This window comes from Tyto alba, unplaced genomic scaffold (assembly GCF_018691265.1).
Source record: "Tyto alba isolate M040663 unplaced genomic scaffold, T.alba_DEE_v4.0 Super-Scaffold_9, whole genome shotgun sequence".
Classification (NCBI taxonomy): domain Eukaryota; kingdom Metazoa; phylum Chordata; class Aves; order Strigiformes; family Tytonidae; genus Tyto; species Tyto alba.
The window spans coordinates 20,648,625-20,675,492 of NW_024881330.1; the positions used below are offsets into that span (position 1 = coordinate 20,648,625).

Sequence of the window (26,868 nt, forward strand, 5' to 3'; positions counted from 1 at the left end):
CAGAGCTTAAACAGACCCAACACTGGAGATACTGCAGTGGTACAGTCAGCAGGACCACTTAGCGCTGTACATACCCCACTAAGAATAAGCGTACACCACTCACTCAGCTGGACTGACTCTCTCTGCTCCAGCACCACATATAGTTCTACTTCATATTGCAGTAGCAGGTACTCAAAAGGGGGAGAAAGAATAAAGGTTTGCTCCCTTAAGCTCCCAACTGCTGTGGCAATAGTAAAACACCCTGACAACATGTGTTCATTTACAAAAGAAGAACAGAAAATTGAGACTTAAGATTCAAGTCCTGAGTGAGGAATACTGAGAAGTATCCAAATCAAAATGATTTTTTTTTTTTAATTTTAAAATTGAGAAAGTAGTAAGTGATTTTATCCTCTTCGAATATTGGATTTTATGCAGACGTGCTAACTCTCATCCAAAAAAACCCAACTAATGTAGTATCTATAGGTGAGCAGGAAGATTAAAACACAAGCCATATGTGAGAAATCATGTCCTTTTGCAGATTATACAAAAGCAATAATTAATATAGATAGGATTTCAAGCTGAAATATGATGTGGTAAGAATCCCAGATATCTGAGCAAAGCATCAATTTAGTCAATGAATACATCTGAGTACTGTACACTGAGACCCAGTCTTCTGGCCCTGAACTCTTTCAAAATGCAGCTCATAACGCCTTCAGCATATGTCAAACCAACTCTTTACAATCATAGAAGCAAACCTTGCCAGGAAAGATGGGAAAGAATTATACTGCAGAAAATTCATGTTGAATTAAAGGCAGGAGGTACATCAAGACAGTGCCTTTGATCTCACCTATACAGTCTTTTACATGTGTCATTCACAAGTTAACTACACCTTTGGTTAACAGAATTCATGTTTTTTCATTAAAAGACATACATTAATAGATCCTTTACATAGCTAGTCACATCACTAAGTGTTACCACAGTCATTTATACTTCAACTTGATTGTCTTTCTGTTCCTTAACTAATTTGGCATTTATACAAACGTGATTGTTACTGTACTGCTTACTATACTGTTCTTGATTTCCACCTTTTTTCCCCCCATGTGCCTTTTCAAGACTGGCCCAATATTCAGAGACATTCAGCTACTGAATATTTTCTGTGCTTTTATGTAATTCTTCAAAGTATAATTCTTTATAACATTCTTCACAGTGGTATTTAAAATCTAAAACAGGTTTTATTTGCAATATGATCTTATGATAGAGACTGAGCACTAGAATTAATGGGTTTTGTCAGCAAGGATAATCTTAGATGCCTTCCTCCCCCCTTGCACCCCTTCTTGAAAATGGGTGAAGACAGCCTATCTCACTTTCACCGCTTTCCACTGGGCTTTCAAAAAAACAAAAATCTCCAAAGGGATGAGTAAATGCATCCTACCTATTCAGTAAAGTTATTAAATGAGCAGCAATAATCTGCATATGTGCTTCTAAGTAAACTCCAACTTCTAAATAAACTCCAACTCAAGTTTATTTTTACATATATTTAGATTTATTTGCTATACATCACTGTGACCTTATAGTACTTAAAATCCATTACAGGATTTTTTTTTGCTGTTGTAATAATCAGTCTTAACTCCACAAAGACAATAATACTGCTGTGGAAGACCAAAGGGGAGAAAAGCCATTTCAATTTATTTACAGTTCCTTATTTTGTAAACATTTAGTCTACACATTGTACTAAGTGCTAATAAGGATAGAGAGCTATACATAGAGACAGGAAACAAAGCCCTGTATTTCTATTCACATTGAGCATTAGCATATTATAGATGAAACATCTGCCCTTTCTTATTACCATAGCAGTAAGCTGTTTTCAAATAAGTTTTTAAAACTTTCCAGAGATGTAAATGTTTTGAAATAATATACAACTACATCTACTTACGCCAACCCATTTGGCTTTTATTCCATTTCTAGAATAATTTAAAGTGCTATAAGCAACCCGTCAATCAACACTTTTCTATAATAACAAAACTACTTTAAACATTAATTTACAAGATAATATACAATGTTCATCTGAAATAGCTGAAATTTCAGCACAAAGTCAGTCACTGTCACACTTAACAGCAATTTTTTTTTGTTTTGTTTTTTTGTTGTTTTGTTTTTTGCAGAACATAGAATAAAAGCTTTGAAACAAACAGTTTTGTTGAGCTGTTATTGCCACAATGGCTTATCAATTTTCCTACAAAAGTGGACAAGAGCTACTGGAACTGTATTCTAGCCTGTCATTTTTTTTTTTTTTGAGGTCACATGACAGTAAGTTTGCATATTCCACAAGTCTACTGAATTACGATATTGTCTACCTATAGTACATTATCTCATTTTAATCAGAGCTGGTGCTAACTGTAAATTTACAACATAGACCCACTCAAAAACATCACAACTGTTTTTCTTTGGACAGGAATAAGCTATATTCTTGGAGTTGATGTGCTACACGGCTACAACAGTATAACAGTATATATCTGACACTATGTTGAAGAAAGATGCATCTGTTTCTGTACTTTTAATGCCCTACTATAGCTACAAATTGTTCACCGAGTTTTGCTTGCTTTAGCCTTTTGATTTTGTGGAACTACCATATTCTTACATTCCCTTGCTATTTTTATAACTCCTTGCCACACAGCTCAATTTCGTCAGTATTTGTCCCAAACCTGCAGATCATTAACAGCATGTGCAAAACACTCTTCAGTACAATCAGCATGCAGCTAGAACATGTATTAACTGACTTTTTTCTAAACATGAACAATAAACAAGACAAGTGGCACTGTTGACTTTGGATATCTTCTAACTTCACCATACGTGTACTGGTATGTGTTAAGAAGGAATGCTAGGCTTCTCATCTCTTTGTGGCACCATATGAATTAACTCATCATTGGTCCGGACCAATCTCTGCAGTACTGCTGCCAAATACCCACACACAGCTTTCTTCTTATAGAGGTTCACAGAGGGCAACTTCATTCATAGACAAAATTTGAATACAAAAATAACCTATATCCAATGAAGCAGCCCCCTAGCAGGATTGCAGAAAGGTGTGTGTGGGAAACCTGGGAGGCAACTGTAGTAAGAAAATTTTCTAGGCTGCAAGTCTCAAAGTAACTAACATTAATTTTTAGTCCACATGGTCTATATTTTGTAAAAGTGTCTATAGCTTAGAAAAAGTAGGACAGTATATTACAGATGTGAGAGCATGAAAAAAAAAAAAGTCTGCTATTTAAAAATAACTAGATGGCCATGCTGAAAACTTACCAAAAAAATCAGAAAGGTAAAATGGTGCATTATATTGCTCCTAGGGATTTTTGAGCTGCACTGATTCATGTCAGGTTTGGGACAATACCCTGTAGAAATAGTTAAACACTCATTCAAAAGCCCATATTTCTATGTCTTGAATAATGAAGTCTTCTCGCTTAGAAAGTGTATGATTCCCAAATGTTTTACATGAATGACTTCTTCCATGGTAGAGATCACCATCGAGCCAAAGAGCAAACTCCCCTCTGTAAGACAGACAATGTATTAAAGAAAAAGACTGAGGGAGCAAGCATTAAACTTATTAATGTATTTTTCATTCAGAATTCAGGAACAAGAAGGAATTATAGTATTCTTTTTCAACACAAGTACCTCATAGCTGTTGATAAATTTGAAGCTGCAAAGTTTTGTTTTGTTTTGTTTTGTTTTTTTTACTATCTATTATTAATTTGGGAATATCTCTCCTTCAGATATTCTGAAATAAAAAGCTAACTGGAATTCCTCCGTTTGCAGCCCTTTCCATTTGTGTTAAGAAAAAGGCATAACAGTATTCTTATATGTGAGGAGAATGCTGATAACGAATAAAGGAAACATCCCAGAAGTGTATACACTTGCATGGGGGAAAAAAGGGGTAAGACAACATATAATTTCTGAAAACACTGGCATGTCTTGGGATGGTAGAGTTTCATTTCAAGCCTCTTCTAATTACACATAATTTTCACATTTACATTATCTTCAGAATCATAGTATCTTGTGTCCATTCCGAATATACTGAGACACACATGCTCAAGTAGAACATGCAAGGCATCATAACCTTGAAGGGCTGAAATCTGATATCATACTATGCTGAAGACAAACCTCCCATTTAAATTTCCTCAACATAGGAAAGTAAACATCTGACATACTAAATCTTTCTTGGCTGGTAACTGTTGAAAGCTGAGCTATCAAACTGAAGTCAATTCCAAATTTTCTTTTCAAAGGTGTGCAGACATACACACTTTTAACAGACTCTAAAGACAAAAAGAAGTAACAACTTACCCTCCTCCACCAAAAGCAAGGGAGTCCATGTCTCCTTTAATGAAGAACATGTTGTCACCTGTCCATTTGAAAACCTAATTAAAAAAACCCCAAACTGATTAGTAAGTTAAAATATCTGAACTTTCTGTTTGGGCAGAAAGGAAACCAAACATCAGTAAAGACAGACTATGGGTGGCTAGAGGGCAATTTAAGGAAGTTACCAAGTTCACACAGAAAATTCAGGGAACAGATACATGCAGACAAAAATTCTCTTATGTTTTATAGTATTTAAAATAATGTCATTTCAAAAGAGGTGCTCTTTGAGCACTAATACTTCTACAAATGAAAAAAACCCAGTAAAATATGTTTAGATTAGATGATATGCCCTTTAAAAGGATGTAGTTTGTGTATTTTCAGACACCTGGGAGAATTTAGAATAGTAGGAAAATCCTCAGTACAGTGGAATAGTCAGGTTGAATACTTTTTTCACTATGCACACTCTACCAATTTACTTTGCATTTATGGATTCTGTGGAAGAACCACAGAAGTATGCTGATATTATTTTGGGCCAACTCCTAGAATTTTTCAGATTATTTACTGTTAGATTTATTCAGTATTTCAAGATAATGCTGGGCAAGGGTAGGAGCAAAAGCATATGAAGTTATTACTACTTACCTCGAAATCTGGAGAAAAAGTGAACATAAAGGTCTCCCCAGTGCCATAAAAGCCATCACTCACTTTAAATGGTTCAGATGCTAGCGCACCAAAAACCTGTAAGCAAAAATATGCAAGGGAAAATACTTAAGAAAAACTACACAGCATCTGAGAATCTCTAATGATAGTGACTTATACACAAATCAGGTTGTAAATGTTGCCAGATTTGAAATTCACTACCAGATGAGCCTGACATGGTATCACAGCTCCAAGTGCATTGGTTGAGATATGGTATGGTGCTCCCTGGAAGAATTTAAAAAAGAAAAAAAAAGTAAGAGAACTCTTTCTCAATAAAAAGTGAACACTGTGGAAAAAAACTAAAATCAATGGGATAAAAACTAAACTTGGGAAATCCTCAGAAACAATGTACATATTTTTAAAATTTTAGATCAAAAGGTTCTGCTCATTCACATGTAGCTCTTCTTCCACTTCAGTTAGGCTATTTTCAGACAGTTCCTAGGTGTAATTGAGGAGTTATTTTTTGTGTAATTTATTCATTCCACTCCAAATAACAAGTAAGCACTGGCTACCCTGTCTGACAACAGAAAGATTTCAACTAAGCTTTTGCTGGGTAGTAAAAGTACATATAGTATTCAGGAATAAGAACATTACAACAGTAGTTAAAAAGGTTTAAGGACTGATTATTGGATTTTTCAAATAGTATTTATTTCTTAGGAACTAGAATAACTGGAAAAAAACCCAGGATAACTATGTAAAATCAAATATACCCCATGAAGTATATCCCTCTCAAAAATCAGTATTTCTGTTGCTAGTAGGAGTCTGGTTTCAACATCTGCAAGAGCACTCTAGATGCAGGTACCAAAGCACTTCACTGCTGCTCTCTCATTTGTCTATATGAGAAAGAAAAAAAAAAAACCACCAAAGAATGAAGTTTCTGTGGTTTTGTTCATATTAAACAGTGAGTTTGAGAAGCATGGGATTGATGAGAACGAGACATTGAATCCAGTGTCCTGACTTGGATTACATTCAGGATATAAAGCAGAAACTATTTTCTTCGGCCCATCCTACGAAACACCTTCGCTATAGGTAGGTTTTCCAAGAGTTCCTTTCCATGTTTAGATCTATAATAGCTGTTAACAAACACAAAACTGAGCATGAACTTCAGATCAGGAACTCAAGGATTATATACAACTATCAAGCACCTAATAAAGACTATCCCAACTCAATTATGAGTTACCAGTTCAGAACAGCCACTGTTAGAAAATTCGTTATTTCTCAGGAATTTTATATGGTCCAGAAAGTTTCTTGTTCAGAAACTTCTAACTGAAATAGAAGATAGCAAGACTGAAAGAAGAGTCATGGAAAGAAAAGATGTGCTCATTATGAAACAAAACACCCTCCTGCTCTCAATACACAATCTTCCATTGATGGATTATAAGAAAAGAAAAAAAATTGCTAGTTTTCTAAAGAATATCAAGGAAAATTTTCTTCAAACATCCTGATAATGCACAGACTGTGTCTTAAGTCTAACAGATCAATCATGACAATAGCAGATGTTTTGAAATATTTTTGTTAAATTCAAGCACTCATCTCTTGTAATACTTTTAATAATTTTGGAAAAGTATGCACTACAGCAAACAAAATTAAATTGATGCAGGTAGCCCTGCACATTTTAGAAGTCACTGTTGAAAACCCATTGTTACAGAGCAGAAGAGAGGTAGGAATTACATACCGTGCTACTTTAAGTCATAATACCTACAGAAGCTTTCTTATATTATTATTACTTTATTTATGTATTTAAGAAGAAAATATCACTACACTGATAAGACACTTTATTCATGTGTAGAACTGCTCCTTTACTTAAGTGAAGAGAGTTACATCTGAGCATACACATGACCAATATTTACACTCTAAAATCTGATTCTCTGGAGGAATTTTTGACTTGACAAGGCGATGAAAGAAAAGTATCACAGTCAGATAAAGGTGATCATTTTTCAAAGACCTGTATCGCTTTCAGACGCATTGTTAAACAGCAAATTCAGTCTAAAACTTTGAAGTTCCATGAACTGATATGCAAGTTCCTGTACCTCTTTAATGCAAGCTCACAGGAAAAGTAGCCCAAACCTTTTTTTGCACATTTATTTCATTCAACATATAGGATCAAACACTGGCAAGACATTTCTTTGTTATCCCACAGTCTAAATTACAAGAACAGGCTTAGCCCTCCACTCATTATTTTTTTTTTCCTTTTCAGTGTGTGCATTTGTAGTTTTTTGTTTGGTTGGCTGTTTTTTTAAAGGTAGGCTTGAAACAAGCCCCCAGTGTTAAGACTTACTTTCTTTTTTTAGCCCATTACTAGGTAAATGGCCTTATAGGTCAATGAAAGTCCAAGTGAGAGTTGATCAGGATTTGTAGTAAATCATGTGCAGAACATGAAATGATCATATAGTCAAACAGAAGCAACAATATATTTCTTTTTATTTATTATTTAAAAAAGAGGAAAATATCAGAGAATTCCATCTCAATTCTGGCATGATAGGTGAGGAAGTGCTTATTAGAAGAACAATACAAGGGGGAGAAAAAAGAGGATAAATTAGGAATGAAGTAGATCTGAACATTGTTATTGAACATTTGTGGAAAATCAGCTGGCTTAAACATAATCACACGCATTTAATCTAGTGCTACAAAGACATGTAAAGTGTTCTCTTCCCCCACAATTTGTGAAGAGTTCAACATTTACATTACAGACAAGGCAGTTAAAACTGCTGTTTCATTTCAGGTTTAAGAGAAGCAATAGTTGTCCTGTTAGAAAGAATACTAATTCTAAAATCCTTTTTCTAAAAATAAGCTTGGTTCAGTTTCAAGTGAAAAGATTTCACAGTGATTCAGACTAGATAATGTCATTTTAGATTGGTAGTAGTCAATCATACCAAGCTGGTACTTTGGGTACTGCTGGAAAGTCTCAATGCGTAAAGGCTGGGAGAGGGATTCTTCTATGCATGTTTTACTTAGTTTTGGTTAAAGGCTTTTAATGACTTAATTATAAAATCAGATCTTCCATCACACCTGTAAGAATTATTGGTTCATTGTCCTTCAAAGAAAACTGACCAAATATCAAAGCACTAGATACTAGGTATTTGATTACCTGAATCCTCAAGTTTCTATCAATTGAGTTGTTTAGCAACGTAACACACTTTTAGGGCTTTATTTGGTTATTTCAGTGTCACAAAAATAATAATCTCCCACCCTGATCTAATGCATATTTTCTTCAGCTATCCAATTGAACTTCAAAACACTATTTCATTTTTATCTGCTCTTTACTACTGGTTACACTAGCTATAACTGAGAAGGTTAAAAATTAATGATGAAAGAGTCATAAAGAACATATAATTGTTGTAGTCTATTGCTGCAGCTCTGCAGAAACCAGTACACAATTTTTTTTTGTTATTTTTTCTTCCTTTTTTTGTTACCTTTGCACATGTATTCTCTAAAAAGCAGAATAGGTGAGACATTTTTTCCTTTTCATGATTTAAAGTGTCTGGGCCAGTTGGCTAGACTTCAAAAACTTAGGTGTTAACTTTTCTCTGCCAAACATTTTGTGACCTTTGACTGTGCTTACTGTATGAAGATAACTGAACTTAGAGCACCTTTTATGGTAAAAATCCATACTGAATTCAAATTAAGAAAGTTTGTTTCATGAACAAACCAAAATAGGCTGCTGAAATAAAGAAAACTCCATGTTTAAATAACTGCATTAATGTTTTCCATAGAATGGTTTGGGTTGCAAGTGACCTTTTTAAAGGTCATCTAGACCAACCCCCCTGCAATGAACAGGGACATCTCCCACTAGATGAGGTTCCTCAGAGCCCCATCCAACCTGACATTGAATGCTTCCAGGGATGGGGCATCTCTGCGCAACCTGTTCCAGTGTGTAACCATCCCCACTGTAAAAAAATTCTTCCTTATATTTAGTGTGAATCTACCCTCTTTTAGTTTAAAGCCATTACCCCTTGTCCTATTGCAACCAGCCTTACCAAAAGTTTGTCCCCATTTTTCTTATAAGTCCTCTAATACTGAAAGTCTACAATAAGGTCTCCTTGGAGCCTTCTCTTCTCTCGGCTGAACGACCCCAACTCTCTCAGACTTTTTTATTAGGAGAGGTGTTCCAGTCCTTGGATCGTTTTTGTGGCCCTCATCTGGACCTGATCCAACAGGTCCATGTCTTTCCTGTGCTGAGGATCCCAGAGCTAGATGTAGTACTCCAGATGGGGGTCTCAGAGTGGAATAGAGGTGGGGAATCACCTCCTTTAACCTACTTTTAATGTGGCCTAGGATAGAGTTGGCCTTCTGGGCTGTGAGCACACACTGACGGCTCATATCCAACTTTTCATTCATCAGTACCCCCAAGTCCTTCTCCGCAGGGCTGCTCTCAATCTCTTCATCCCCCAGCCTGTATTAATACCAGAGGTTGCCCCAACCCAGGTGCAGGACTCTGCCCTTAACCTTGTTGACCCTTGTGAGGTTCACATAGGCCCACTTCTCAAAACTGTCCAGGTCCCTCTGGATGACATCCTGTCCCTCAGGTGTGTCAACTGCAACACTCAGCTTGGTGTCACTTGCAAACTTGCTGAAGGGGCACTTGATCCTACTGTCTGTGTCACTGATTAAGATGATAAACAGTACTGGTCCCAGTATGGACCCCTGAGAGACACCACTTGTCAGCAATCTCCATCTGGACATTGAGCCATTGACCACTACCCTCTGGATGTGACTATTTAACCAATTCCTCATCCACTGAACAGTCCATTCATCACATCCATAGCTCTCCAATTTATAGAGAAGGATGTGGGGGGAACAACATCAAAGGCCTTTACAGAAGTCCAGACAGATGGCAACAGTGGCTCTTTCTGATTGTCCACTGATTTGGTCACTCCATCATAGAAGGCCACCAGTTTGGTCACACAAGATCCTTGGCGAAGCCATGCTGGCTCTCTCAGATCACCTCCCTGTCCTCTATGTGCCTCAGCATAGAACTTCTAGGAGGATCTGTTCCATGATCTTCCCAGGCACAGAGGTGAGGCTGACAGGTTGGCTGTCCCCAGAGTTCTCCTTTCTACCCTTTTTAAAAATGTGTGCAATGCTTCCCTTTTTACAGTCACCAGGGACTACACCTGACTGCCATGACTTCTCAAATATCATGGAGAGCGGCTTGGCAACTACAGCAGCCAATTTCCTCAGGACTCTAGGATGAATCTCTCCAGGTCCTGCAGACTTACGTATATTCAGGTTCTTCAGGCAGTCAAGAACCTGATCTTCCCTTACAGTGGGAGGGACTTTGATTCCCCAGTCCCCATCTTGTGGTCCATCCACTTGAAAGGTGTGGGAATAGAGGTTGCCAGTGAAGACCGAGGCAAAAAAGTTATTGAGTATCTCGGCCTTCTCCTTATCTGTTGTTACCAGTTTGCCAGGTACTCATCAGGAGGCTATGCTTTCTTTGACCTCCATTTTCTGGATGATATACCTGTAGAAGCCCTTCTTATTCTTTGCATCCCTTCCCAAGTTCAGTTTCAGCTGTGCCTTGGCCTTCCTGACCCCATCCCTACACGACCAGCCAGTGTCCCTGTACTTTTCCCAGGATACCTGTCCCTGCTTCCATTGCCTGTGTGTTTCCTTCTTGCCCTTTAGTTTAACCAGCAGGTCTTGACTCACCCATGTCTGTCTCTTGCTTTATTACACCTGGAGAGCTCTAACAGAAAGCATCCTTAAAGATCTGACAGATCCCTTCTGCTCCCTTGTCTCTGAGGGCAGTTTCTCGGGAGGTCTTATGTGACTAACTCCTTGAAAAGCTGAAAGTTTGCTTTCTCAAAATTCAGGGTCCCAACTTTACCCTTCACCTGACCCATATCCCTCAGGACTAAACTCTACCAGTGCATGATCACTGCAGCCCAGGTTGCCCTCAATCTTGGTACCACTGATTAGCTCACTTGGGTTAGTGACCATTAGGTCCAGTATCACATCCCCTCTGGTAGGGCTGTCTATTACCTGGCTTAAGAAGTTATCCTCAATGCACTCCAGGAGCCTCCTGGATTGCCTACAACCACTGTGCTACCTTTCCAGCAGACGTTGGTGTGGTTGAAGTCCCCCAGCAGGATGGGAGCCTGCAAACCCACTGTCCCCTGTAGCTGAAGTAAGAAGGCTTTGTTAACAGGCAGCCTGTAACAAGCATCAACCACAAGGTTCACTTTGTTGCCTCAGTCTGATTCTTACCCTTAAGCTTTCAACCTGTTCATGGCTGTTCTTCAGAGACAGCTTTTCACAATCTATCCAGTTCTTGATGGGCAAACCCTCCACACCTCCTTCCTCACCTGTCCCTTCTGAACTGCCTGTAGACATCAAGAGCTATTTTATTATTTTATTTCTAGTTATAGAATAACTTATGTTAAACAGAACCTCAGATGGTCTCTCATACAGTTCCCTACTCAAAGGAGGACTAATTCTGAAGCTATATTGGGTTGACTCAGTCTTGTCCAGTTAAGCTTTGAGTATCTCCAGAAATTAGGATTCCACAACCTCTCTATATACATGTTCTCTACACTTCCATCAACAAATCCAGGTCTTGAAAGATCACATTGTTCCTTATAGCAACATTAAAAGAATCAGACTTTACAGCAAAAGAACAGTTTGCTTCCTAACAGTTATTTTAGTCTGAGAAGGGATGACTGTAGGATTTTCTGCGTGAGATCAGATTGTTGCAGCTAGTTGTTAGGGTGAGTACCTAAAATTCCCAATTCTAGGCTCCATGTCTCACACTTTTGCAGTGTATATAATACAATAAGAAGAATGACTTATTATAAAACTAGATACTCCTTGGGGTGGTTAACTGCATGAATTCCACTCCTAGACCACCACTTTAGTGACTCATGTTCAGGAATTAGGTGTTAAATTATTTTTAAATGGCTGTCACAAGTAGACACCAGGGCTTGGTGTATTTACTGACAGAAGCACATACCAGTAAATACAGTCTGTAACAATTGTAATGTAGGTATCTATAGATTTCTTGGTCCCTGTTATTAGAGGATGTCCTAGAATTGACTCCAGCAGGTAATTTGGGTGGATTCAGATTCCAACTAGACAGTGTTCAGCTTTTACACAAATAAAGCTTTAGTTTGTGAAAGCTGAGTGGTTTTGCTGGTTTGTTTTCTTTTTTACAGCCTTTTAAGTAAAATTACTAATTGATTTTAAAAATAAATCAAGATTGGAGAAGATTTTGGAAAAAAACACAAAAACCAAACCAAACCAAACAAAAAAAAAACCCAAACAAAAACCAGGGTGAGGTTTAGTAGTCTTTAAAGAACCATATAATGAAAAGTTACAAGGTACACTTGGCTCCTTACTCAACTTACTGTCAACATCAGATAAAGGCTGTCTTCATAAACATGGACAACAAAGAACAGGGTCTCAGAGGAAATAGCCCAGGAAATAAATTAAATCTAGTCTGAAGGGCAAGTACCTCAACTGCAGATAAGACAAACCTAGTATCTTTCATAAATATAGAAGCTACAGAGTGGGCAGAAAAAGGAATGTCAGGAAGGACTGAGGAGATGTGCTCAGCAAATAGCAAGAAACTATCTGGACATAATTCTGTCATTCTCCAAAAAGGCTGAATCTCATTTGCAATCTTCCCTGAACTAGACAGCTTAGAAAACAGGCAGTGATCTTGAAGCATAAAATATGAAAACACCTGTCTCTCAAAACACATTCTGGATGGGCATAAATAGTATTTATCTTCGCATATTGCTAGTGAACTATTTTTGGATACATATTTCTGGATACACTCTCCTATAAAAAAGTACTCAGATTCTTTTTCAGTCATGGAGAGCAGTTTTGTAGGACTATCTGCCAGAAAGCTACAAGATATTAAATTAACCTCTTTCAAAAAATCAATAGCTTCTTTAAAAAATGGATGACCCTGATTAATTACCATCAAAGGGTATAGTAAGTTACCACTGTCTTATTTTTCATGATTGCAGATCCTTGCATCAAGAGGTGAAAGACTCTACACTGAATTTCCATAGGTTTTGAATGCAAAGATAGTGCAAAATTAATTTTCAGCTCTCAAATGCAAAAACATTTCTCATTAATAGCTTGAGACAGAACCACTGAAAACACCACTCACTACACTGGTGAAGGACAGAGCATGTAAAACCTGTTTGAACCTTTCCTTCTGCAGCATATGTTCCTTGCTGAAGACATGTGGATTTCACTCACTCTTGTGTGGAATCTAGGAAGATTCTGGCATACACTGTGAAAGGTCAGTTCAGCGGTTACTTGACCCAAAAGCCCAAGAAACCCTTTTATATATGTTCCTGGGCATCATCCTATAAGTTGAAGTCTGCCATTGTTTATTCACAAAAAAAAACCCCTATGACATGCCTATGAATTCCCTATTTTGGTTGGGCAACCATGACACTTTTTGAACATGTAAGTTGAGATATTCATATGTGGAAGGTCATCTGAATACTTTTAGCAGCAGAACAATACTACATGCTGGTAGCAAGACAGCCCTATCAGAAAAGGGACATTTTGTTTCTGGGCCAGATAATCAGGTACTAGGAAGTAGGTGTCTTACAAATCAATCTTGAGAAGCTAGTAAGGGAATCAGAGGAAGGAAGTTACTTAAGTACATTTGAAGAGGCTGATGGGTCCATTGAGACATCGCAAGTCCACTGAATAGTTTTTATCTTCAAGATTCAAAAGTAAATGAAGAAAAGCTCCCTTTTAAAGGACTTCTGGGAAGGAGTGCTATACTAGCAGAGATTTATAAGGGCTTTTTAGGGGATCCTTGCGACAGGAAACAGAAGGAAAAAAAACAAAGTGTGACTTGAATTAGAAAACATACCCTTCATTTAAATTTTTCAGACCCCCTGAATGATATGAGCGCATACTTCCTGAAAATAAAAACAGTGGTTACTAAAGTGGGACAGATAAGTGAAGTAAATGCTACAGATTTTGCAGTGGCTCTCAATTCTTCATGACAGCAGTAACTTCCTTCCATGAGAGACTACAGAAGTTTCAGAAATTATCAGTCTCATGCTCTAATATTCACCTGTTATTAGTACACTCAAGAGAGGATGTTTGCTATTCTAATGGTGAGATGTGATCCACTTTCTGAAATTATACCCCGGTCAAAGGAGAACAGAGCACAACTACAGAGACTCAAAGAACAAAAATTCATTATGCAGTAGAAATCCCACAGATGTTGGCTGCAGCCACAGAATGTACCAAGTATTGGCTGCAGCTAGCAACAACATTCCAACTCAACAAGATCTTCCAGAATCAGAAAGTTTTGGAGACTATATTTCTCGTGATTTAAGTGCATTAAAAAAAAAATGTTAGAAGTAAATTCACTAATTGGGTATTATGAGATTCACACATTGTGACACTGAATTTGTATCATTAAGGTATTTCCTAGGTACATAATATGTCAGAGGACTGCTTGACAGTGAAACATGTTTTTAAAAGTCTCTACGTAACTACCAAGGTTGGCACACACAATTTTATCTCCCATGATGGACTGAAGTGTCAGATGTTCCTTTTGTACTCTTCAGACAGTTTTCTTGATGGGTCCCCTACCTCCACACAAACCTTTTCCTACCTGTCCATCACTGTCCTTGATAACCAACAGCACAGGTGTGTCTAATCCCAGCATAGTTCGATACAAAGTCTTCAAGCTCATGCCATGCTTTGCAGTACTGTAGACAAGAGTCCATGGATATCCAATGGTCCGTGGTGGAAGAGACTTCGTGAGCTGTTAACAAGATAACAACCATCCTCTTATTTAATACTATTGAAAGTGTAAATGAAAGCTGATTACGTTCTTCTGAACTACTACAAGAAGCCTTAAAAGCTAGTTTAAAACTTCAGACCAACCATGAAGTTTCACCTGTATATTTTCTACCCCTGTCTCTCAAGCAGGTTTCTTTTCCTAGCTCTACCAGTGACCTGCAGGAGAATAACAATTTACCAACTGAAGAACATGTGTTTGGTAAGTCTCCAAAAGGTTTATCTGAAGATAATAAAACCACGAAGTTATTCTTGCATAACAATACTATGTCTTAGTACTGCGGAACTAGATCACTTATGTCAACAGGTAACAAGCTCAAGGGTAAAGGATGCTTGCTTTCCTGTTCCTTCAAATGCAAATTGGCCTTGATCCAAATCTTCAAAACACACACATTTAATGAGATGACTTTGGACTGGACAGCAAGAACTGAAGTGAAAGCCAATCTGTTTCCAAGGAAGAATGAAATAAGGGTAAATACACAGACTAGTGTTGTCATGGTGCATTGAAAGTTATGATAAGAAGAAAGCTACATTTTAGCTATCAGTTGTGTTGTGCTTATGCATTTAATATCATAGAAGGTGTTCCTATTGTTGTGTTTTACACTATGACCATAGCATTTGTGATATATTAATGTACAATACTAAAAAAATGTCATACACAAGTTAATACCTTTTCAATTTGTTCTGGCTGTAGTAATTCACTGGGATCGCTAAGATTTGGCCGGAATGCTTCAGGCTCCAGGTCTGTTTTGATATTTGTTGCCTGTTTTGAATTGATATCTTCTCTTGTTGTTATCTACAAAAAGGAACAACAAGAAAATAAGTATTCTCAAATCTATTACCAAGGAAGATGAACTTTGCAGGTTTGAAATCATGCAGTTACTGATTTAGTTATGCAACTCCTTCAAAAGTTAATAAATCCATTTGATCAATCTGATCTGACCAAGATTTCCAATGCTTCCAATAACAATCCAGTACTTAACTATATACAAACAATAAATTAAACATCTACTCAGAAGAAACCTATGGTTTTATGCTAAAAAAAAGAAACCAAGAAGAGTCCTCATTCACAGCTGAAGGCCTTCAAATGCTTTTCAGAGGTCAGCTTACACAGTGCTTGTATTTTAATACTAACATAGCATTTACATTAAATGCGATTAAAAAACCCTGATGGAAAAGGAACTGAAACTTCAACATGGACATTTCTGAGTAGTTTCTGAATCAACACTCTTTTAGACTACTTGTGAAAGTTTTCAGATATGCAGCAAACACGTGGAAAGGTTGCTGTCAAGTATTTTGAACAAAGCATCTGAATGGAGCCCTAAGAAGATTGCTGTTCCATAAGCTGATCTGCTGGAATACTTAGGGGAACCACAGAAGAAAGAACTGAGAGGGTGGGGAGGGAAAAGCAGCAATAATATTTATGCTACATAGTGAGCTCTGGGGTCTGGCAAAGACACACTATGCATGAAGAACCTGTAGTAGTTTAAAATAACTACACCATACGTGTACCCTATTGAGTTGTTGCAAATCACCATTTAGTGAATGTGGCAGAAGGCCACAAAACTCCTCATCAGATATGACAGTTCATGACAGCTGCTTACCCCACTCCACAGCCATCAGCACTTTCAAGCTAAAGTGCCATGTGTCGAGAACTAGACTAGCTGAGATGCAAACAGGTTTCCTTCTATAAATCTTGCTGCAGGGACAGTTAAAACCTGCCATGGGGACAGTGAAATCTGACAGAGTAGTAAAAAGTGAAGGAAGGAAGTCTGTAACTTAAGACACTGCAGCAAGACTTATTAAAACGTTGAAAGATTTGCTAAAGAACAAAATCTTAACGAGAACGAGTGCATCTGAATTTCTCAGCCTGAACCAAGCTTCACTGAAAGTCACTGTCCAAATTATTTAAAGCCTGAATCCTGAGAAATTCAGGAAAATAACTACCAAAAACACCTGCCAACTCCAGAATAATAACCAGTGTTCGCCACATACCTCATATTCTAAACATACAGGATATAACTATGGTACTTCACATACCAGCGTGATAAACTTTGCCAAGGTTTTGCAAAGAGAGATTTCTTAGTTAACAAAAGAAATACTAAATCAAAACTGAAATACAGGTGAGACTATTTAAACAAATACAGCCACCTGAGCCAAAACCACACCAGATATCCCTTTCTTCTCCCTTCAGAATTATGAAAAAAGTTACTATCACAAACTCCTGCTACTTAAAAATAGGCTTATAAATTTGAAATATCAAAGTATGTTCATACAATAACTTAATTATAGTATTAATTCTTAACTCAATAAAAGGTATGCTTAAAGAAAGTATCAAACAAGCAAAAAGCTCAAGCCTTCAATTTTTCAATGGAAGTTAATAAACACTTCCAATGGAAACTATGCACCAATTTCCATATTACAACAAAAATAAATATGCATTTATCCACACAACTTCATGTACAAAAAGATGACCTACAGAGTGCATTATACTTATGCTATCTATCTATCTATCTATCTAATATTTATGCTATCTCTCTCTCTCTCTATATATATATATATAATATTTATGCTATCTATTTTACTTGGTAACCTAACTCTTTTCCACCTTAAATGCCTTTCATCCATCATATACTACTGCTTCAACTCCACTAAAGTTCAGCATTGTTCAAGTCTACAGCAGAAAGCTTATTCCTTTTGGTATTCTTTAATTCTGATTAAAGTGCACCGTGCAAAATGCTAATAATTTGGATTGGTGGGAGGGGGTTGTGGTTTTTTTGTTTTGTTTTGTTTTTTTTTGTTTGTTTGCTTTTGTTTGTTTTTTTTTTCTTGTTAGTTGAACTTTTTGCCTTTTAAAAATTATTATTATTACAGTAAAGCAACTTTCTTCTAAGAAGAACATTGCTTTGTAGAAGTGGACAGAGACATGTGTCTGTTCAGAGGTATCTGTTTGACAGAACACCGTGTAGTTTCAAAGCTTGCAAATTTATTTCCCACTAAACTTTGACTGACCTGTAGTCAGATTCCAGGGGCTTCTGAAGTTAGTAACTGCCATGCAGTTTACACCACACATGCTTAAACAGCCCCAGAGCAGAGAGTTTATAAGTTCCAGCCCATCACATCAGATTTTTCAAGTCCGACTAAACCTTGAGTTTGGGCATTCCAGGTGAAAGGTATCTGGAAAGAACTCTTGCACTTCCAGGATATTAATGCAAGGATTCTCAGCCACCACTTGCCAAAGCCAGAATTGTTTTGTTCTCCAGTGGGAATGAAATTTTGGGTTGCAAAATTTCTGATTTTTCCCATAGAAGTAGAACTGCAGCTTTGGGGTTCACTCTCATTATTGGTTTATGTAACTGTACTACTTACAAAACATTTCAAAGCAATTAATTACTGATTATGAAATAGACAGAAGAGCTAAGAAAATACTTTCTTACGTGTGATTACATAATAAGTGAAAAAAAAAGCCAAGATCAAATTAAAAAAAAAACAGAACTGAAATTTTTTAGTTTCAGCAGCCAATCACTACAGGAAAACAAAATACTCAATGCTTCTAAAGAGTTCTAAGCTATGCTCTCCATCAGTAAGTTATTTATGATATACACAGCAGGTTACAATTTTATAATTGTCAAAGAACTAAGGAACACCTGTAGAGACTGCAAGTATCAGTTTAAGTCTGCAGCAGTAAACCTCCAAAAATCTGAACCAAAGTACTGTTTTCGAAACAGACAGTTCCATTACCAGCTCCACATGTATGACCTTCACTGTGTCAAACTGCCTCAGTTACCTGCTTGCATAACTGGAAAAATACTTACCTATTCCATAGAAGGTGTGAAGCTTCATACTTGCCAAGTACTGTGAGATTCTTGAAAAGATTCCTATATAAAATTAAACACCCATGCAACAAGGTTTTGGATTCTTCACCTGATTTGCATTCTTTTTAGGAAAGCTTCTATCTAACACAACACACGAGTCTAGAGTGGAAGTTAAAACACATCACTCAAAGGTAAGCAGTACTGAGAACAAATTTTAAAATTCTGACAGAAAATTCCTGTTCGAACAAGTTGGAAGTAATAATTCCATCATAAAATTACTAATTCAATCATAGTATTGCACAATTAAATACATCCAAAACAAAGGAATTTTCTGCTGGCTCCTTGTAGTGCTGTAGACAAGACAAACCCACTGAGTGTGGGACTTGCCCTGATCAAAACACACTACAAAGAAAGATGTTTTAGTATCTGGAGATGGGGTTTAAACTACTGAAGAGGGCACCTGGAGACGTCTGCAGAGTGTGCGCAGTTCTTCGCTATTTAGAGCATCGATCCTGCGGTGATACTCAGCCACTGACACTACCTGAATATGGAAGACAGGAAGACAATAATTCCACTGACAGTTGAAGAAAAGTAAAAAGGCACGAAAGAAAAAAAAAAATGGAGGAGAGTAATGGAGGGGAAATGTGCAATGATAACAATCTAGAAGTGCTAAAAGGTGTTTGTTTCTACAAGGACAATGCATGTGTAGGTGATTTTAGACGTATGAGTAGACACAGCAAAATTACAAATTAAACACTAATGGCACCAGCAGTCAGATATATCTCACTGCTCTAGGATGAATATAGAACTGATATAGGAACACATAAAGTTACCAGTATTAGGGTGCTAAATCAGAAATCATTATGAGTTGCAGGCCTTAATCCAAACTCTTCAGCCCAAAGTCCTCTCAAACACTTTTTACACCTAGATTAATGAATCCTGTGAACCTGGTTTGCTTTCCTGGATAAGAATAGATGCAAACCTCAGGCTTCTCAGTAGGTTCTGACTCTTCTATCTGGCAGTGAAGATAGTTAAAGACAAGGTAGCAGGACTAAAGTTTAATAACTCCCCAATACCACCTCACAGTATCTTTATTCTGGACTTTCTATTCACCTCCAAAGCTTCAGGAGCTGCTCATCTGTCAACACATTCACTCCAAATGGCACCTCCATTTTGGTGGGAGGTATACAGCCAGAAAGCCTTTAGTCAGAAAGCTCTAGAACATGCCGCTCTGGTGCAACAAGCCGGCTAAAGGACTATAACAGTCATTTTGATGTAACTACAGCAAATAATGTGATTTTGAGAATAACTCAAAATCATCATTTGTATGAAAGCATCTTAAAACAGCTGGTGGAGAGGTTAAATGGATGTCCCATGTAGTAAGAGTGTATTAAAAACTTCCAGAGCCTACCACAGCGCAAAGGAAGATAACCACAAGTCCAGCAGCTCCCCATCTACCTGCCCCTACTACAAGGAGTTTGGCCAGATACTCGCCACTGTCCTGAGTACAGAGCCCACAGTCATGCATGACTGGCTCTTGAGCAGCGATGGTTCACTCTACACCATGCAACTGCAAGGCAAGGAGAAAGGAATACTTGTGACATCCAGTTTTATTACTGAATAATCAGTAACTACTAGCACTCAATTTATTTCCATGATTTTTTACTGTTCACTTAAAAAGTATCAAGAAAATTGTTGTAAATTGTATTGGTTTGTGCATTCTCAGTCAAGTAGGTATATGCAAAGCTTTAACAGTATGCCACTCAAGCATATAAGTAATGTTGTAGTTTTATCCTTTTATTTGCTGTGACAGTTCATTGCAAGGTACATTGTTCACACTACCATCTTATGAATATAATCCTGAAAAGCAATAATGTGAGGACCCTTTAGCCTTGTTGCTTCTTAAGCTCAGCTCCTATAGGATGAGAGACAGTAGTTAACTTACAGTGGGCCACAAATGTGTGGTTAACTAAGGAGGTTCTTAAAAAAAAAAAATAAAAATCATATCATCCTCAACACGATTATATAGTTGCTGTTTCACATACTGGAATGCAGACAATTCTACAGGCAATGCCATCTTGCCAACAACCTGTCAAATGTGTGCCCTCTCACCACTCTACACCTGGGAATTGCTGAGCAACCCTTTTGCTCAGTGATCAAGATCTGACACAACTTTTCATAAGCCATGGAGGGGCCAGCATCCTCAGAACAGTGTGCACAAGGTACTTTGATAAATTTCTTACCTGAGAGAAACATGCATACTTATCCAATTATGTACACAGTAATAACACCTTGGCATTCTGAACTTGTTGCACACTGTCACATTACATCTGTTTTGTGAAGAAAAGCCTGCATAGTGGCAGACCATTGATATGCAATCACAAACATCATAAATAGCATGTCACAGAATGTCAAGCTATCAACATGAAAATTAAGGAATCCACCCTCTCAAACCCAGTGTTTATTTTAAGTATACAGTCCATACTAAATTCTGTGAATAAACCACAAAACAAACTGTCTCAAGGTTATTCACTGAGGTAGGCTTTAAATAAGTACATTAAGATACCTCAACAGTTCAGCTATTGTACCTGACCTTCTATAAAATGCTTACAGTTTAGGTCAACATGCTTTATTTTTGCTTTACAGTGGACACGATTATGTACCTCAGGATTCTGTAGCTCATTTAATCATGAAGTCATGTATGTCTAAGCCTACTGGCAACTACGTTCTACGACTTCATTCAGGAACTGATCAAGATGTATCTTGAAAACAACTAGCATTTTGCCCCTGCAAGGCTTGAGAGGGCTGTTTTGAAAGGTTAGTACTATCACTAGTAAGAAGGTTATTCCGTTTTATAACGTGGTTTAATATATAGTCTGCTTATGCTGTTTCCTTTTCCAGCAAGATTTAATTGTCTTTCCTTGTAGTCATATTAATCTATTCTGTTTCATCAAGATAAATAAACTAATGATTTACTTCCCTCCCCACCCCCACCCCCCTTACATCAGCTGTCTTCTGATCACCCAGGAGCTACAAAGTTCCACTTTGAACTTCCATTCTTAAACACAGAACTTCATTAATTTTTCACACAGTATTAGAAATACATGCGAAACAAGGTCTTTCATTCATGAAAGACAAATGCAGTTTTGTATACATCATACTGGACTGTGGTTTTCAGTAGCAAAATATTTCTTTGTAATAAAATTCTTTCATTTTGGGGCAGGTAGCAGTGGATGACATTTATTTCACCGAGGCTTTTGATTCTGTCCTATAGTAGCCTTGCAATCAAATCACTTATGTATCAAATGAGTGAAGAACAAGGCTGAAAAACTGGCTGAACCACTGGGCTTAAAGGGTTGATGTCATTGACGGTTAAGGACTGGAACAGGCTTCCCAGGCAGGCTGCAGAATCTCCACCCTTGAAGGCTTGCAAAGTTTGACTGAGAAAGGTCCTGAGCCAACCTGGACAAATTCTTACATTTAAGTCCTTAAGGTATAGGACAAGGTTTTCCAAATTCCAATGCAGTCTATGTCCTTACACAAAAACTGCCAAATCACCTTAAATTGTAGTGATTTTCTGCCCAGGATTAAATTGCAGGCCTACCTATACGAGTTTGTTCTGTGCTTTATTTACTGCGCTTTCTTCAGTATGCCATAGCAACATCCAGTTTCTTTGATACCCAAAGCTACCTTTTGAGGATCACAAAGTGTTCCTGAAGGACCTTCTGTTCTCTCTCTAGTTATTTTCTGCTTCAAAAAGAATGCAGGAAGAGAGAAGAACAGCTAAACCTCTTATGGTTAATCTGGGCACTGGCTGGAATAGACTGAAATGAATAATGTGTATAGCCAGATCAGCGTGCTTCAGGGCAAAAGTGATTCTGCTTAGAGACTTGGAACAATCTACAACAGGACAATTCCAAGGGCTAATCAAGTTTGAAATGGCATGGGATATATCCTTAGAGATCTAATACTACCTGCTCTATTCATAATAGCTACATAGATGAGAAAACATAGGATGACTCATATGACGCTTGTAGTGCGAATGCCTTTCAGACTGAATTTCCACATCATGTATGTGTGAGTTAACCACTTAGCAGAACACACAGCATTTTTAATATTTAATGCAGTAAGTCAAATCCAGGGTTTGCGTGATTCAACCAAGTCAAGAGGTTTAGGATTCTCCTTTTGGAGAAACTCATGCTTCTAAACCTTGTTTTTCTGAAAGTATGTCAGAGTACCTAACTCTCATAAACTATGCTGGCATATGCAGGGAGCAAAACAGAAATAAAAATTCCTAACATGGAACTTTTTTTGGCCTTCAACAATACACATGAAAACGCAGTTACAATTATTTGAATGCCCATGAAGGACAGTTTGCCATGCAGACGGTGACACATCAGCCCTTCCAGCTACTGGTCACATCAATCTGCTATACGCAGCTGTAAACATGAAAACTGCTTACACCAGAGGCATTCCTCTGTCAGTTCAATAAAACCGCAAGTGACCAACACACAAGCACCTAATGAATGCTTGCTAAGAGGGTGGTGTAATTGCTGCTCTCAAACCAAGTACAGCTAAACTTTCAGAGTCAACAAATAGCTGAAACTGTCTCCTTTGAGAAAGGGAGGGTCTTATCAGAGCTGAACAGTGCTTTTAAAGATAAGAGTGGAGAAAGCATAACGGTATAACTGGTTGTCTTCAAAGTAAGTTATTTATTACCTCATGATTAACTGTGAATATGTAATAAAACCCCCAAATATTAAGAGAATGAAAGCTGAATAATTTTACTTTGAATTTTAATACATCTGTGTAAAATCCAGTGAACTGTAAGCTTCATGAGCATTATTTCTTGAGTCAAAAAACCCTTAGAGTTCCAGGATATCTAATTGAAAAAATAAATGCCAATTTAATTTTATCAGGCCATTTACAAAGTTACTCCAAAATATCAGTGCATCTCTAATTGATCAGTAAGTGGGGAGGGAGGAGAAAGGACCAAACCCATTCTAAAGGCCGTAAATATCTTCCAATGAAAGTAAGAGGTGCATTTGTGAACTCGATGCCATAAGTAATATTTTAAGAGAAAACACTAACATTTTTCAGACAATGTAGTTTCCTCCCAAATGTTAAACACTGCTTGAGAGAAAGCAATATTGAAGATGCAGTCTTCTCCATCACAAATACGATTATTTGCAACACACTGATTACATTACAATAATGCATTAATACACAGGGTTTAGCTCATTAGATAAACAGTTATAAGGTATCATTCTGAAAAAAAAAAAAAACAAACCTATGACTAATTTAATTTTATTAATTTTTAATGAGTGTGGCTGCAAAACTAACCATTTTCTGCCTAGTGTGGTTTTCAGACAATTCAGCTCCCTGTCACTCTCCTGGTGACAAGGGAGGGAAAGTACAAGAGCTAGCCATTTTAAGCAGAGGAGAGGGAATGGAGAATCACAGCAGTCCTCTGAATTGGCTGGCACAGTCATTCTTTCTCTATTTCAGTACCTTTAAAACTGTCCACCTTAGAACTGTTCTGCACACCAAGGTGTTTTCCAGAGCAGGGACAGAAGAGCTGAGTGCATTACATGACAGCAACATTCTCCCTATGACAAGTATTGTCCCCATGGCTTTGAAGGATGGATTGTTAAGTATCTACCACAAAGTGCTCTAAGCTCACAGCAACTCTACCAAGCTGTAATTAACATATACTGAACATAAATTAAAATATCTGCAATAACCAGAGTTAACAAATGGACTCAAGAACAAAGTAATCAAAGCTTGCAACACACATAAAGTGTTACACCAAGACTGGAAACCTTCATAACAAGCTATTTTTTCAAGATATGAGAAATCACTAATTTGAGAGATATGATAATGCCAACAAGAGAACCAAATTTAACATTAAACAAACTTTAGGATGCTTGTGCAAAGAACAAATAATTAGACTTATGAAAATTACTTTCTTTAAGAAGCAAGTCAGGCAACTTGACTCATTTTGTCCAAAGAAAAGAAAATATCTGTAGCAGCATTACCAGTAAAACCCAGCTCTCTTGCAAAACTAGTTAATAAAGGTTTTAGCACTAGCAAGCAGATAAACCAGAGGTTTGGTTGCTGAAACTACAGCACCCACCTGGCTGCCACTCCAGAAGGCAGGCTGTGCAAAGTTACATCTCAGTGCTGGCAGTGCCATGCAGAGATCCTCTCAGGTATGACAAGAAAGTTCTACACACACTTAGAAGTAGTTAACTGAATCACAGCCCACTATGGAAATGTTTATCTCTTAATATAATAAGAAAAGGATCAACTAAGGATCAACTTCAGATTGCAGAGACCATTAAAAACGTACAGAGAAAATATAAGCCTCCATTACTCATTTCTTTTCTTTCAACTTGTAATTAACCTTTTCAAACGTTCATCTGCTACTGTACTTTGACTGCATTTGTAGTGGGGCTTAATATTTCACAATTATAAAAAAATGGAAACAATGCAAGACCTAATAATTAAATGGAAGACCTAGTCGAGGTATGATGCACAAACCCCTTAATTATTTAAGACAGTGGGTACTGCAAATATCTGTCATTAAGGAAAGGTTCTAGGCTTAGTGATCAGTGTAAGAAAGTACTGGACTGCACTCTGCTTTTTAAAATTTCATTCTGCTTTTTTAATTTTAAAGAGACTCAGATCATTAGTTCACTCTACTACTATAAACCAGAACTTAGTATATAAAGCTGAATTTAAAAAGGTCTTTGTAGCAGTATTATTGGATTGATGCAAACTTGCAGTTCTGACATTCACGGGGATGAAGCACTAAAATCTCATCTTTCACATGTAAGCCCCTATTATTATATCTCCATAATAGCCAAAGAACGACAACCATTAGCTTACCAACTATTTCTGAGAACCTCAGAAATTGTGCAAGTCTCAAATCATTCAAGCGATTAAAATCAACACTACTTTAATTCCCTTTGTATAATATCGTAAGAATATAAAATGCAAAGATAAGTTTTCACTGGTTTTGTCCTCTTTGGCTACGCTGTCTATGGAAGCTCTGCAAAGCATTCCAACAAGCACCCCCAAAGAAGGCAATCCACTTTTTGTTCTCCTGCATTGTCTAATGTCTTTTGTCTAAAATGCTTTGGCAGAAAGAACGGTTGCCTGCATTTTTGACATTCTAGAAACTTACTGGCATCTCTTGTGTTGCAGTACAATAAATAGACACAGTAAATACCGAACAGATTTACTAAAAAAGTGGGAAGCCAACATTACTTTTTGAAGGGAGAGCATAATGCATTGGTTAGTCACCAAAATTTGATCTCTTTTCCTGGGAAAGTATTGAATCCCTACAATGCTCAGTCCAAATTTACTTTATCACCATGAAAATAAAAAAGGCCTTTCAGGTAAATAGTCCAGGACAATTTAGTTGCTTCAAGCAAGCGTTCTTTATTATAATGTTTATCTAGATAGGTTATATATACTATAATGTTTTATTATAGCACCCCATTTGGTCCATCTATTATATTATGTCAAATGGGTTTTCATCCAAATTTCAGAACCACTAATGAAGCATTTAGTCAAAAACTTGTACTTCATATATGTTGCCAGTCTCTTTAATATGCTTCCCACTTTGTCTTGTATAACACAGAAGTAACAGTAACAATACTTCTTCCCTCTTTTCTGTAAGGTTACCATTGCACGTTAGCGTTATCATTCATTGAGAAAAAAAAAAAAATCAAGAATAGACCACGTCTTGTCGACATAGCAACATTTTAAAAATACTCCCATCTGTAGATATTTCTATACCCTTTTCTCATTTGACATGTTTTACACATTCAAATAACCTGTTCTCTACCTATCTCACAGCAAAGAAGATTCCCATAGTCTTCTTCAGCTCAACCTTTCCTTAAGAACTGATAACTATAGCTTTTATTAGCATAGTTGGACTATGTTAAAGAACACATTCTTGGCAAACTTCTGATACATTTTACACTGCTACAGGGTATGCTCAAATTACATTTGAGTTAATTTAGGAATTACATCTCCATTCTACATTCAACTGGCACAGATGAAAATTAAGAGCCTATCATTTAAAAAATATTTTGTTAGTTAGGAACACACATTTACAGAACCAGTTGTTGTCACATGACAATTTCATATTCTGTAAGTAACCTGGCTACAAATAAAGATCAAAATAAAAACCAAGTAAACAGCGTCTCTGAAAGAAATATGCACCAAAACCCAGACA

At 37.2% G+C, this 26,868-nt stretch overlaps 1 protein-coding gene across 8 annotated transcripts in view; it reads right to left on the reverse strand.

Moving 5' to 3' along the window:
• Positions 1-1,499: 1,499 nt before the first annotated feature.
• Positions 1,500-26,868, reverse strand: part of OXR1 (oxidation resistance 1) — a 297,516-nt gene continuing 272,147 nt past the window's right edge. For 6 of the 8 annotated variants that reach the window (XM_042785937.1, XM_033000142.2, XM_033000138.2 and 3 more), the window contains 6 exons: positions 19,081-19,161; positions 15,476-15,601; positions 14,618-14,770; positions 4,963-5,058; positions 4,309-4,382; positions 1,500-3,518 (listed from right to left, as the gene is read on the reverse strand). In XM_042785937.1, coding sequence (XP_042641871.1) covers positions 3,383-3,518; positions 4,309-4,382; positions 4,963-5,058; positions 14,618-14,770; positions 15,476-15,601; positions 19,081-19,161 — 666 coding nt within the window. In that variant the 3' untranslated portion in view covers positions 1,500-3,382. The remainder of the gene's footprint in view (positions 3,519-4,308; positions 4,383-4,962; positions 5,059-14,617; positions 14,771-15,475; positions 15,602-19,080; positions 19,162-26,868) is intronic. The other 2 variants (XM_042785935.1, XM_033000144.2) reach the window with 1 other exon arrangement.